General features: G+C 35.1%; 1 protein-coding gene across 4 annotated transcripts in view; it reads right to left on the reverse strand.

Moving 5' to 3' along the window:
• Positions 1–13,207, reverse strand: part of RHOT1 (ras homolog family member T1) — a 60,069-nt gene that overhangs the window by 4,986 nt on the left and 41,876 nt on the right. Inside the window, exons 16-20 of one of the 4 annotated variants that reach the window (XM_007452374.1) lie at positions 13,006–13,089; positions 11,297–11,416; positions 10,095–10,297; positions 8,952–9,047; positions 7,210–7,332 (exon numbers count right to left, since the gene is read on the reverse strand). In XM_007452374.1, the coding sequence (XP_007452436.1) occupies positions 7,210–7,332; positions 8,952–9,047; positions 10,095–10,297; positions 11,297–11,416; positions 13,006–13,089 (626 nt within the window). The remainder of the gene's footprint in view (positions 1–7,209; positions 7,333–8,951; positions 9,048–10,094; positions 10,298–11,296; positions 11,417–13,005; positions 13,090–13,207) is intronic. The other 3 variants (XM_007452375.1, XM_007452376.1, XM_007452377.1) reach the window with 3 other exon arrangements.

Genomic DNA, 13,207 nt, shown 5'->3' on the forward strand with positions numbered 1-13,207 from the left:
ATCTCCTTTTAGAACATAAGAAAGAACGACTAAATGCTAAAATATAACCTTAAAAAATTGTGTGAAGCTTGTCACAGCTTTCGAGTTCTTAGGTAGAAAATTCCTGTGGACTGGATGCTGGCTTTCTGTCTTAGAAGTGCTGAGGGCCCAGATGTCGATTAGATGACAAGCGCTTTTTTTTTTTTTTTTTTTTTTTTTGCGGTACGCGGGCCTCTCACTGTTGTGTCCTCTCCCGTTGCAGAGCACAGGCTCCGGACGCGCAGGCCCAGCGGCCATGGCTCATGGGCCCAGCCGCTCCGCGGCATGTGGGATCTTCCCAGACCGGGGCAAGAACCTGTGACCCCTGCATCGGCAGGCGGACTCCCAACCACTGCGCCACCAGGGAAGCCCAACAAGCGCTTTTTGACACAAGTGTGGGAGCAAACCAACAGGTTTGGACCTGGGTATTACTAAGGCTGCTACTTAGCAAGGCAGAGAGAAGATAATGTTTCAAAATTCAGGTAATAAAGAGGCACATTAAAAACTGTTTGTGTGAAGGCCACATAGGCATATAACAATGGACAAAAATTCCTATGTACCTTTGCACAGAATGCCTTAAAGAAGGCATACAAAATGCTTTGATTAACTCTACAATTTATGGTAAATATAAGAACATGAACTAAAATCTTTATTGGTTCAGTGTATTTAACCAATAATAAAGGGAATGTTATCCTCTCCCTGCTTTATGTTTCTACCATCTGGTGAAGTATTTTTTCATATTTACCTCCAATAATTATGCCATTACTGCTAATAATAATTTTAACAATGACAATTCTCCTAATTGAACTAGTAGGCATGAAACATTTTAATAAGCTATTTCTCGAAATAGGTTAAGAAATAAAAACATAGTGTCCAACAATGATGAACTATAACACAAATCATATGAAAGCTGTTAACTGAGCATGCCTAAACAGTAACATACTTAGGAAAAGGACATAGGTGTGCATCAATGTCAAGAAATGCTTCACCAAGCATTAGAAGAAGAAAAATTCATGGATGATTGTAGATACATGGGAAACACACAATGTCTTCTACATGTTAAATACAGATACTTAAAGGTCAGAATAGGCAAACTCCATCCTGTTGTGTCCTTTAATATACTAACCAAACGGCAAAAAAATTTTAATTTATAAGCAGCAGCAGCTTACTTGAAGAGAATCTATAACACAAGCTCTCACATAATTTTAAACGTATGACTATGTATATGTATCCAAATTCAAAGAAAAGCCTTGTAAGGACCTTTCATATGAACACAGAAGTTTCATATGAAATTAAAACAGAGGATGCACTTCCTTAAAATACAATATTTTACTGTAACATAATATCCTGAGAACTCTTACATTCCCTACAGAATCTCTATAGCATTAGATTTCTAGGAAACTATCCTCTTCATAAAGCAATCCTGTGAAAAGACAGTTCATTTTAGTGTGACAACAGTGAAGTCCTTTCTTCTAAAACAGGGCTCCTATATTAAGTAACATGATTTCAAACAATGTGAAGGAGGAACTTAGGTGATTATTAAAGTAATATGGGCAAATGAAGTGAGTCATTAAAGAAGAAGAGTCAGCTCAGCCCCAGCGGGAAGACAGACCACGGTGGAGCTGGAACCAGTTTTTGAGCAAACAGTGGGAAAAAAGATCTGGGAAAGAACCAGGATTCTGGAGCTCCTGTTACCAACTACTGGTAAAGTTCCTCTCTGGGACCCAAATTTTCTACCCAGTTGCTGCTTCTGGAAAGCAGAAAGAAAAAAAAAAAAAAAAGCCTCATATTCACTACACCATTTCTAGCATTTTAAGTTCATTCTTGACATATAGAGTTTTATTAAACGATCAATTTTTCCTAAAAAGGAGAGAGTACCAAATGTCTCCATCTTTCCCTTTATCCTAAATGCTGTGTCTGTAAGATTTAATTTCTTTTTGCACATCTGAAGCAATGTGGCGAGGGTTTTACATTTGTTGAATCTCAATGTTGGATCCGTAGTGTTAATTACTTAATTTTCTGTGCTTTTCCATATGTTCAAAATATTGTATAATTTAAAAATAAAATGATCAAAATGAACACGCTAAAAAAGAAAAAAGAACAGATTAAAATAAATGTCACATATATCTGATTTTTAAAAATACATTAATAAACAGGATAAAAAATACAATGGGTATGATGACTTGTCCATCATACCTTTGTGTCTTGGTAAATACTCAGTGTGAACTACACATTTGGTTGCTAAAGTAAGATGTTGTTACCAAACTTAAGAAGTAACATGAACAAATAACCTATACGGCTAATCCAAGTACTAAAACGTGATGAAAGAAATACTAAAACCAAGATATGCATCAGAGAAAACCACACCAAAATAATAAATCATAAACAATTTGATTAAATTATAGGTTAGGAAAAATGGGAGGATTATACACTGAAACACAGCTGGAAAACGGCTCAAGAGGAGTTAAAAAATGACTAAGTGGCACAGGCAAACAAATGAACACCTAAAGGAAGGGACAAATTAAAGTGCACACACACTACAGTACAGTGACATCCTCATGCAAAGCAGGAGTGTTCTAAAGTCAGAATAATAAATACTTAATAAACTAAAATCCTGGGTAGTTCAAACCAACAATCAAGCCCACTCCTACATAATCATTTTAACACCTTCAGATTTAAGAGGTATTTATAATTAAAATATAATCAAAAGGTATTTTTCTCCAATAACATGATTTTCACTATTTGAAATGAAAGCATTGCCAGAGACTAAAATCACCTGGCCACAGGTTAATAATCTTCCAAATGTATTTAAGTTCAAATAATTCCAGCTATTCATAAATTATTCCAAAGAAAAACATAAACCTATCCAGATCTAAAGGCTGAGAACCATAATTACCAAAGAACAAAGTCACACGTCAGCTATGTAGTTAAACACTTCTCTCACATGTTGAATATACATTCAATTAAACTGGAAAGAAAAAAATTTTTATTACTACTTTCTACTTAAAATACATAGTGTCAGTAAATAAGCTAAAAAAATAAAGACAATCTTTTCTGGTCAAAGACAAATGGGGAAAAATGGACAATTTTTCCAATGTTGGAACTGTTGAAATTGCGTAAGTATAAATTAATTAATTTGGCATAGATCCTCTCATGATCAGGTTATAGCACTTCCTTTGCTAGCATAAGGCACTAAGGTCACTGAAAATATAACCAAAAGTTAAAAAAAGAATTTAACACAATATTTAGAAAGGTATTTAAACACAGGTCTGTATCTTCTTCATCTTGATATTTTGCCCCAGCTCACAGCAGGATCCTATCTGAAGCAGGTACTTAAGTATTCGGATGAATAAATCAAAGTGGTAGGAGGATGACATAAAGGGAGAACGTGGCGCCAAACAGGTATTATCTCTGGAAGTAGTTTCTATTTTGATGATCAAAATTTTTACAAGCATGCTAAAACAATGTACTAATTTGAGACCAACATGTATGTACCAATATTTGTCTATTAATCTCTTTGCAGACATTTAACAAAACTTTTTGGTTAAATAAAAAATTTTAAACTGCTCATTTATACTTCTAAATCAAACGCTAGGCACAGCAGATTTCTAAAACGAAAAGACTTAAGACTTACTGTTGAGTGAGAATCGTCCCTATTGAATTACAGTGAAAAATTCTTACACGACTTTTACTCAATTAGTGAATCCTTTTTCTGTTTATGTAACATTAAGATACACCTAGCACAGCAAACCAGTGGTGACCAACCACCAAAAGGTTGCCAAAACCCAAGACACAGTAGGGACAGTGGTTCCATTCTCACCCCACCAACCCCATTACTTTTTCAAGTTATTAAAGAGAAAGGAGTAAAACTGTATGTGGAGGTGTTTGTAAGAGACATTTTCATTCCTCAGGTGTACCTTTTTCTGGCCTGCATTTTCACAACTTTAGGCTATGTCTTAAGACTGAAGTTGCAAACTGGTGGCCTGTAAACATGCTTTCTTTGTTCTGATTAGTACTTCAGATTTTTAAAATTTAATTGCCTTTACTTAAATATCAGGAAATTTTACCTAAAAAATCCTGACTTCTAGTGTCTCAGAGAATCAGAAGTCCTGGCGATACCACGCTTGCACAATAACCAACAGCCAGAGCTAAGTGGTGGCTGCCTCTTGCAGACAGGACCTGTCGTAGCTCCCACCTCTCTTATTTCTTCCCCTTGGCCACCTTCATTCATTAACATTAACCATCCAGACCCTGTAGGTACTTAAGTTTTTGGCCTCCATCCTCACCTACCTCATCTATAATTCTTTTGTGAATTAGAAGAAACTTCAATTAGAGCTCCTAAATTTCCACTGGACTTCTATAAAATAATTTATTGAAATACTACCAGGGAAGAGGAAGGAGTTCTCTGAAAAGTATGCTGGTTTTCCTCCTCATCTTTTTCATTCTTTCCCTTCTTGATTACCAGACATCAGTGATGTATGCTGACATTACCATTAAATTATTTCTAGTTTATAATTAGATATGACAAAATGTACTGATTTCTCTTCGAGGATCACTGTACAAAGTAATTTATGATGAGCAATCTCATCCATTAATACACACCCAACCTATTTCATTGGGAAGCTGACTAAACCAACCTAAAACTAAAATTGGCACTAAAGATGCAGACAACGAATCAATCTGCAATTACTGACGATCAAGAGCTTCTAGAATAAAACTAATGGTTTGCGATCAGCAATTACTAGGAGCCAAGGTGAGTTCACCAAGAATAAGACACCAAATAGATGTCACTTTCTATTTAGATAAAATTAATACATTGGTGGATCAGAGGAATGTGGTAGAAATTATACTGATTGCAAAAGAGCCCTCCAGGAAATCTCTTATAAGACAGTAAGATACAACATGGGCTGGATAATAAAATATTTTTAATTGACAGAATAATTTTTCCCCAAGAATTCTGAATCTGTGTCACTGGGAAGAGTTCTCTAGTGGAGCACTAAAGGGCTTGCTTGCTTGAGCAATCTCGCTCTCTAATCTCTGGGTATTCAACATTATTTTTTAATCAATAACTTGAAAGATAAAGAAGACACAGCTACCAAATTTGCAAATAACACAATGCCGAGAAATATATATAATGGGACAAATGACAGAAATAATGTTTGAAATGACTGAGCTAGGACAATGGATCAAAAAGCAGAATATGACACTCAATAGAGATATATATGTATCCGCATTTAGATACAAAGAGCCAACTAAAACTGTCAAATACACAGAGAGGAGGGGACACTGCCTTAATAGCACTTTGTATGAGAAAATCTGATTTCAACCCCAAGATTAATATGCATCAACAGTGGGCTGGGGCTGCTAAAAAGTTAATTCATGCAGTAGACAGGTGTTGTCCTAACTGTGGAATATGACCGCCCACCGTTATGGACTAGTCAGATCACACCGGGAGCCCTGTTCTCCATTCTCAGTGGCACTTTTTAAGAGGTACTCTGAACAACTAAGGGGCTTTCAGCTGAGGAAACCAGGAATGATGAAGTCACTAAACCATCCAATTTAAGAAAAGGCTGAAAGAAATGGGGATGTTCTACCTGGAGAAGAGAAAATTAGGGGAGACATGACGGCCGTCTTCAAATGTCTGAAGGCTATGTTGAAGAGGGAGTAGAATAGTCGTATGTTGTTCTAAAGGGCAGAACTAAAGCTAAAGGAGAGAAAGTTATAGGGAAATAATTTTAGTCCAAAAAAAAAAAAAAAAAGGCAAAAGCGAAAACCTTCTCCAATGAGGAAAGCCATCAGCAGATAAACAGTACTCTCTCAGGAAGGCTCGCAGGAAGGCAATCTAATGGGAGGTTAGGCCAGATGAATTCTAGAATCTCTTCCAACTCTACCATTTCCAACACCGGAGCTCCTGAATGCTGTTTGGTTTGAACTAGCCTTGCACTTTCTCCGACAGTTGTCATGAGCAAATCTGTCTGTGTTACTCTTTATAAGATGCCATTCAAAAGACAGAGGCAGAACTTCACCACCAAATGAGCGCAGCGATCCCTTCAAAGCAATCACCTATGATGGCTGCATTCTTATTCCAGAGCTACTAGTGCTCAAAACATCACTGAAACTCTTTTGGAATGTCTTCAGAGTCAGTTTCTGACTCACATAAGATACAGCCTCACTGTTTAATAGCCATGTCTACACTGCTGGTGGACACAAACTATCCTACTCATTTGGTACAGTCGGAGCCTAGCCCTCAGTAAGAGTCCAAGAGTAACCCAAATAAGATCCATTTCTAACCAAAATCTGTTTAGCTTGATCATCTGTCTTAATCAAGCCCTGCTCCCAATGACATTTGAATGATTTCAAAAACGTAATTCATTCATAGACACATAAAAATTTGACATCAGATACAAATTAATATTACATAGGCTCTTAAATGTTCACAAAATGTAAAATCGATTTGAACAAAGAAAGGTAGCATGACCAGAATAAGAACATAAACTTCCAAGTTTATTGCTCTGAGGGAATGTATACAACCTACTTTTTTGTTGTTGTTTCTCTTTCTTTTTTAAAAGCATATTACTTTCTAGGCATACTTTATGTTTTGGGTTCAATTGTAAAGACCTCAAAAACTAGTACTATAGATCTTTTTCTTTTCTATATTCCTTTGAATCCTTAAAGTTGGTTATTATCTTCATTTTAAAAAAAACATTCCAGGTACTTAAAAGTAAAAGTACATTATAACTATAAATAATTTCAATAGAGAAGTTTTTCAAACCCAAGATACCGCTCATGTAAGTATGGTTTTAATAAGCTGTACTATTCGAATGCAAGCTGAGTACAGTATAACATTTGGAATCAATGTGTCTTTTCCTTACTAAAGCCCTAATCTATTTCTACAACTCTCAGCCAAAAGATTTTTAATCTCCCTACATATATTATCCCCAATATAAAAAATACTTTAACTTCCTTAATAAAAAAAAGCTAAAATCTTACTTTATAGTCCCCTAAATATATCTATTAATTTTTAAACATTAAGGATGATTCCAGAACTAAACATTGTCACCATAGTGAGAATTTTAATGGAAGTTAGTTGGGCATCAGTCAGCTTGTTGTCTTTGTATAATAAATATTTAACCACTTTTTTCTTTTGTATTTTAACAGAATGCCTGGTACCCAGTAAAGAAAGTTAAGAACCTGTTAAGAACTGCAGTGAAGATTTTGTTCTTTACAGATTGCAGCAAGTCTGAGTTGAGGAAGTTCTGACAGATGCAAAATGTACACCTGTTGCAGGTGCACATACAGCGTAACCGGGCATGGCTGCGAAAACACACAGAAGGACAGGAGTTGAGTTCTTACTTACAAATATGGCACAAGTCAGAGTGTGCCAACTTAAAAAAAAAAGATTTAGGCATAAGCAACACTAAGGAAAAGGACAGTGTGGGGCATGCTAAAGTTGTGCAGAATTCCACATTTACCAAAAATATAATGAACAGCAATAGCTCCCTCCTCCCTCCCTATAGAAAATCTAAGGAAAATTAGCTAACACTTTTGCTTTTTTGGAGGGGGGATAGAATTATTAGTACAAGGGTTTTAGTGGAATAAATATGCACAGCAATAGATGGCACCCTCATCTAAATTAATAAAAGAAAAACTGAGTAAGCCACAGCACCCACCAAAAGGTCAGAGTTGCTAGCATTTAAATAACCACCCCCTCCTCCTCCCTCAGTATATACACATGCCTGAAAACCAGGAAGGAGAAGAGTGACAAATACACAAGAGTCAAAAGACGAGCACGTTCAACCCTGAGGAGATATGAACAACATCGTCTTTAATTCATCAAGCACCATGGCTCCCAAAGGAAATCAAAGTGCTTCATAAATTTCTACTTGAACCCAAAATATAGGGTTAATTTCGTCTGCTAGCAAAACACACCAGCCAAGTATGATAATATGAAACTCTGAGTAAGGGTGTAAAAAATCAACAATGGATCCAATTGATATTAGATATGAAATTTAGGGAGGCTTTCTGACTCCTTTCTGGTTGAGTGAGTTGCACTAGTTGGTAGAGGCACGTGGGGCAGCCCATTTCACCTCCACTCTAACAACCAAAGTAGGGGGTCTCCAATGACTGCTCAGTGGTCGGAGCCACTCAGACAGACAAGGCCATCACACCACCCCTGGAGAGGTACTGGCGCAGAACCCACTCAGAAGAGCGCCACCTGAAGAATCAATTACATCACTTCCTGTAACACCTGAACATTTTTTAGAGGCTTCTCAGTCAATGGACTGGCCCAATCTGACTTGGCTTAGCTTGTGAGATCTGATGAGACCACAGCACACGGTGGCATGGTTGTGGAGATTAGCAGCATCCCAATAATGCCTAATTCCCAACATGAAGAAAAACAAGAATTAATTTTTTAAAAGACTCTTACAGGCTCAAGACATTCCATTTTAAAATCTGACTTGTGATGATGAACATATCACTGCTACTAAGTCACTGCCAGCTGTCATACTGGAATCCATCTGTTATTTTATAAGTTGAATCTGACTCTTCAACATATACAGGCTCCACCCACCAAAAAGGAGGGATGCAAAGTATGCTTAGCAACAGGGAGATGCTTCATGAGAAGTAGTTTCAGATTAACCATAAAAACAAGTGTCCATGTATGTACATTTATCATACACACACACACACATATTGCAGCAAAATTTTAAGGATGCAGATCTAAAAACACAGTTGCAGTTATTTACAAGATTAAGACAGTGCATTTACATATTAAAAAGAAAGACACCATAGTATACAGTTAGGCAGTAAGCCTGACCAAGCAGTGCGTTTCTGGATAATTACTAAATGTGAATTATGGAGAAAAAGATTTGGTCATCTATAAGAAAATGTCAACAAAATGCCATAGAAGCCATAAAGAAAAAGTAACTTACAAAGCAGTTTTTAGAAAGACCCAGATTTTTCTCAAATTCTCTATTCTATCAGTGTTGCCCATGTCTCGGGAGAGTCTGTCTCTGTAATGATCCTCTCTGTAGATAACATACACGAAAGTTTTAAAGCAAAGGTAAACATAAAAAGTAAGGTTTTGCTTATCTAACAGTAATAGGAAGGAATGACTTCTCTTCCAATACAAATAGAATTTCAAGGGTTTGCTGCATTTTTTTTAAAGTACTAGTTAACGGAACAGCAATAAAGTTAACTGATTTGAAAAATCCGCACAAATTAACAACCTTTTGAAAAACCTTAGCTTGTAGCAATTTTTGAGTATTACTCTATGTTATACTGTACTTTTCATAAGAAGAAAAATAATTTAGAGAATAACATAATAATAGAATAAACTGTAAAGTCCTGAGAAACGCACTGCCTGAAAAACTCTTATCACAAAACAGAATTTATACAAACACCATACTTGAGGAGAATGCCATTAAGAACCATGCAATTTTAAGGCAGTTAGTAAACTACAAAGATGACCACAGTTATGTGCTTGTGCATATGCATGTAGAGATATACAATAAATGTACATAAAATTTGTGGCTCATAACACTTAACATAAAACATTTATATAGAAGGAATCCCAATTACAACTACTTTTTATAGCACTAAAAAAAGACATTATATCCTGAGCTCAAACATACCCATAATTTAAACATAAATTCATAAAAGATTTTAGAATCCTTCACATACTCAAGGTCAATTAATCAGCAGAAAAAATATAAAAGTTAACTTTTTGTTCATATGGAAATGCCTTATTAGCATGATGTCAATTCCATTTTATTGCAGTAAGACTATCTTTTTAATGATGGGTGAGAGGCTGAGTTTTATCGCACTATCCTATTAAGATAGTTACAGCCTGCTCAAATATAGTCAAATATTATCAGAAGCACCATTGATATAATTTTCTTCTGGTACCCAAACCAAACCTGCATTTACTCAAACTTGTCCCTTCTCATTACAAAGTCTCTTTCTGTTGCTGAACAACTTCTATGTGACAGAGATTCCACCCTCATGGCTAATAAAGGCATGCAATGTTACCACAAACCATGCAAAACGAAAATCATGGCAGAGCAAGTACTTACGGGTACATGGCCATTGTTGTCAATTTAACAAAGATATCTTTACTGGGTGCATCAGCAGTATTGCAAGTGAAGGCTTGTGGTGGAGGCATTTTGTGTTTCCTGCAGAAATCAGTAGGTGAAATGCTATATTCTTGTTTGACTTCATGCAGGTCTGACTTTGCAGCTACGATTAAGCAAGGTATTCTGCTGTCCATAAAGTGTTGCTACAGAATAAAAAGTGAAATCAAAATCTGATGACAAGTTCAAAAATTACTAAACTTAATTAAATGGGCACTAAAAATTTTCTCTAGATAGGCAAAGCATCAACAGTTTCAGGGAGGAAGTAAACTAAGAGGCAAAGACTGGCAGTTGTCTACGTCAGTAGCATAATAAGACCAGGGCCACTTTTCTAATGCTGGTAACAATATAAACCTATAACAATTCTTCAAATTCACTACAATTTGAAAAAAAATTTTTTTTTTCAAAAAGAAACAATACTTTGAAATAAAAAGAAATCTACCTAAATTCTCCCTCCTAAAGCACACTATTTTCATTTTTTGATATTACCTCTAGTCCTTAAGCACATGCATATATATATATATGCTTACATAGTTGTAATCATGCTGGACATAACCATTTAAAAATATAATACTGAATTTTCTATGTTTTCAGAATTCAAAACCATTATTTTTAATGGCTACATAAATTTCATAGGATCATTTTGTCTCAATTTGGTAAACTATCCTCCTATTGTTAGACATTTGGATTATTTCCAGGTTTATGCTATTAAAAACAATGCTAGAGTAAATTCCTTCGTACATATATATTTTTTTACTCTTATTGAATCTTGTTGATAATCTCAAAGTAACTAATAACTTTTCAAGCCTCTGGTTTATCCCCTTGCTCTATTATTATTCTTGGTATAACGGGCAACATATAATCCATGTGCATTCCTAAGACCTTCCATTAATGCAGAGGTTCTTAACCAGGAACACACATCAGAGTCACATGTGGAAAAAAGTACTTTTAAAAATACAGATGTCTGCAACTCTACCACCTCAGAATGAAACCAGAACCTTTAGGGATAGGACACAAACGTATGTATTTTTGAAAAGCTCCACAAATAATTTTCTTGCATTTCCCTGGTTAGAAAACACCACATTACAATTCCATTAAACTCCTTATAAAGTTAAACTTGGTTTTAGACCAAAAGAGCAACGAACCTTAAAAATCCTGGCACAGTATTCAAAGGATTTAGGGTTACTGACATCATATACCAGGCACACAACATCACAAAGGATCTCAGCCTCAGTTAGAAATTCCGATTCTGAGATATCATGCAACTTGTAAAAAGAAAAAGACAGAAACATAAGTATCATAACACTGATGTAAAATTAAAGTCATGATGTTTTATTATTTGCTTAACTTGACTTCCTAATTTAAAAATACTAGTTAAGCATAAATTTTCAGACTATTTTTGGAAGTAAGACATATACATAAACAAGTAGTTTCTGATTTTTGAAGATGAAAAATGGTGATTAAGGTCCTACAGAAACTAACATTTAGTGAGTGACTAAAGTGTGCTAGGCAGGCCCTTTACATACATTCTCTACATACTACAGATAAGAAAACAGGCTAAAGAGTTTAGGTCAACTGCCAAAGATAGCACAACTAACTAGTCATCAGACCAAAAACTGAACTCAGATATGATTCCCAAGTCTTTTTTCTTTTTACCACACCACCTTTCCTCCCCACCAATCAAAAACACAAAGCAAAAAAAAAAAACCAAAAAACCACAAAGCAAAGGATGGTACATTAAGGTTATTTTGTTCTACTTCACTGCCTATTCTTTTTCAATGTTTATTATAAAATCTCTAAAGAAACATCCCATCTGTGATATGATAATGATCCAACAAGCCTAAAATTCAGTATTGAGCTTATAAGATAGTGCTTCTTTGTTGAGGAGAAGAAAGGGGAAGTGTAAAGTCAGAGGTGACTCAATATATTCCAAATAAAACACTGTTAGAGCATGGATATTCAGAGACATGAAAGACATCAAGTTGCAATGAATGGTTGTAACAATAAAACTGGAAAGTTAACAATCAGCAAGATTTACTGAGTACCCAATATACAGAATTATACTTAGGAGAAGAATGAGAGATACACAGGTTTAACAAGAAACTGACAAAGAATTTTTATCATAAAGAGCAAAATATGCATAAAATTCAATGTGATTATCTGTCTAGCAGAATAAACTATTTCCAAAAAGAAAAAAAAAAAGGGAATGAACTTTCTTTAGTACCTATTATTTGTCAGGAGCTTCTCATATTAGTTAACTTAATAAGAAACTCAGGCTCAGAGAGAATAAGCAATTTGTCTGAGGTCACACAGCTGATCAGTGGTGGACCAGCATTCAAACCAAAATCAGACTGGATCAAAAAAGAACATAAAACCTCTTTTTACTATTTCATATTATCTTTTCAGTCATACCATTCTTCCAATCATTTTTTAGGCTACCACACTTGTTAAATACACTCCTCCCTGCTAAATAGATACAACCTGATTCAATTACAGATTAAACTATCCCACACCTGCACAAAGGTCTTCAAACTAATTTCTAGTCAACAATAGAGGACATAATTTTAAAAAATAAAAGTGGAAGAAAGAGCAAAGAGGATTTACTTTTTTTTTTTTAACTTTCTTACGGTGGTATAACATACAATTAAGCACACAGATAGATGAATTTTTACTTATATCTACACCCATGTAATCACCACATGGATCAAGGGAATTAAAATTAATTCTAATGAATAAACCAGGTAAAAAAATAAATCACACAAAAACCATTAAATTAAATCTAATTATGTTTTCTAAGAGTCATTTAAAATGTACCCAATAATTAATAATCTTTATATGCCAGAAAATTTCTTACCAGCAAGTATTTCTCTTGTCCATATACATAAACAGTGTTAATCGCATAGTATGATTTATGGTCATCACGAATTTTCCTCTGCCTCTGAAAACAACCAAAAACATCTCAGTATCTATAGTAAGAAATTACAGGAACTAGTTTTCATCAACACATGCCCTCTGCATGTATGGTGTGTTACCAAAAAAAGGACATTCTTCCCTAC

Source organism: Lipotes vexillifer, unplaced genomic scaffold (assembly GCF_000442215.2).
Source record: "Lipotes vexillifer unplaced genomic scaffold, Lipotes_vexillifer_v1.1 scaffold216, whole genome shotgun sequence".
Classification (NCBI taxonomy): Eukaryota; Metazoa; Chordata; class Mammalia; order Artiodactyla; family Lipotidae; genus Lipotes; species Lipotes vexillifer.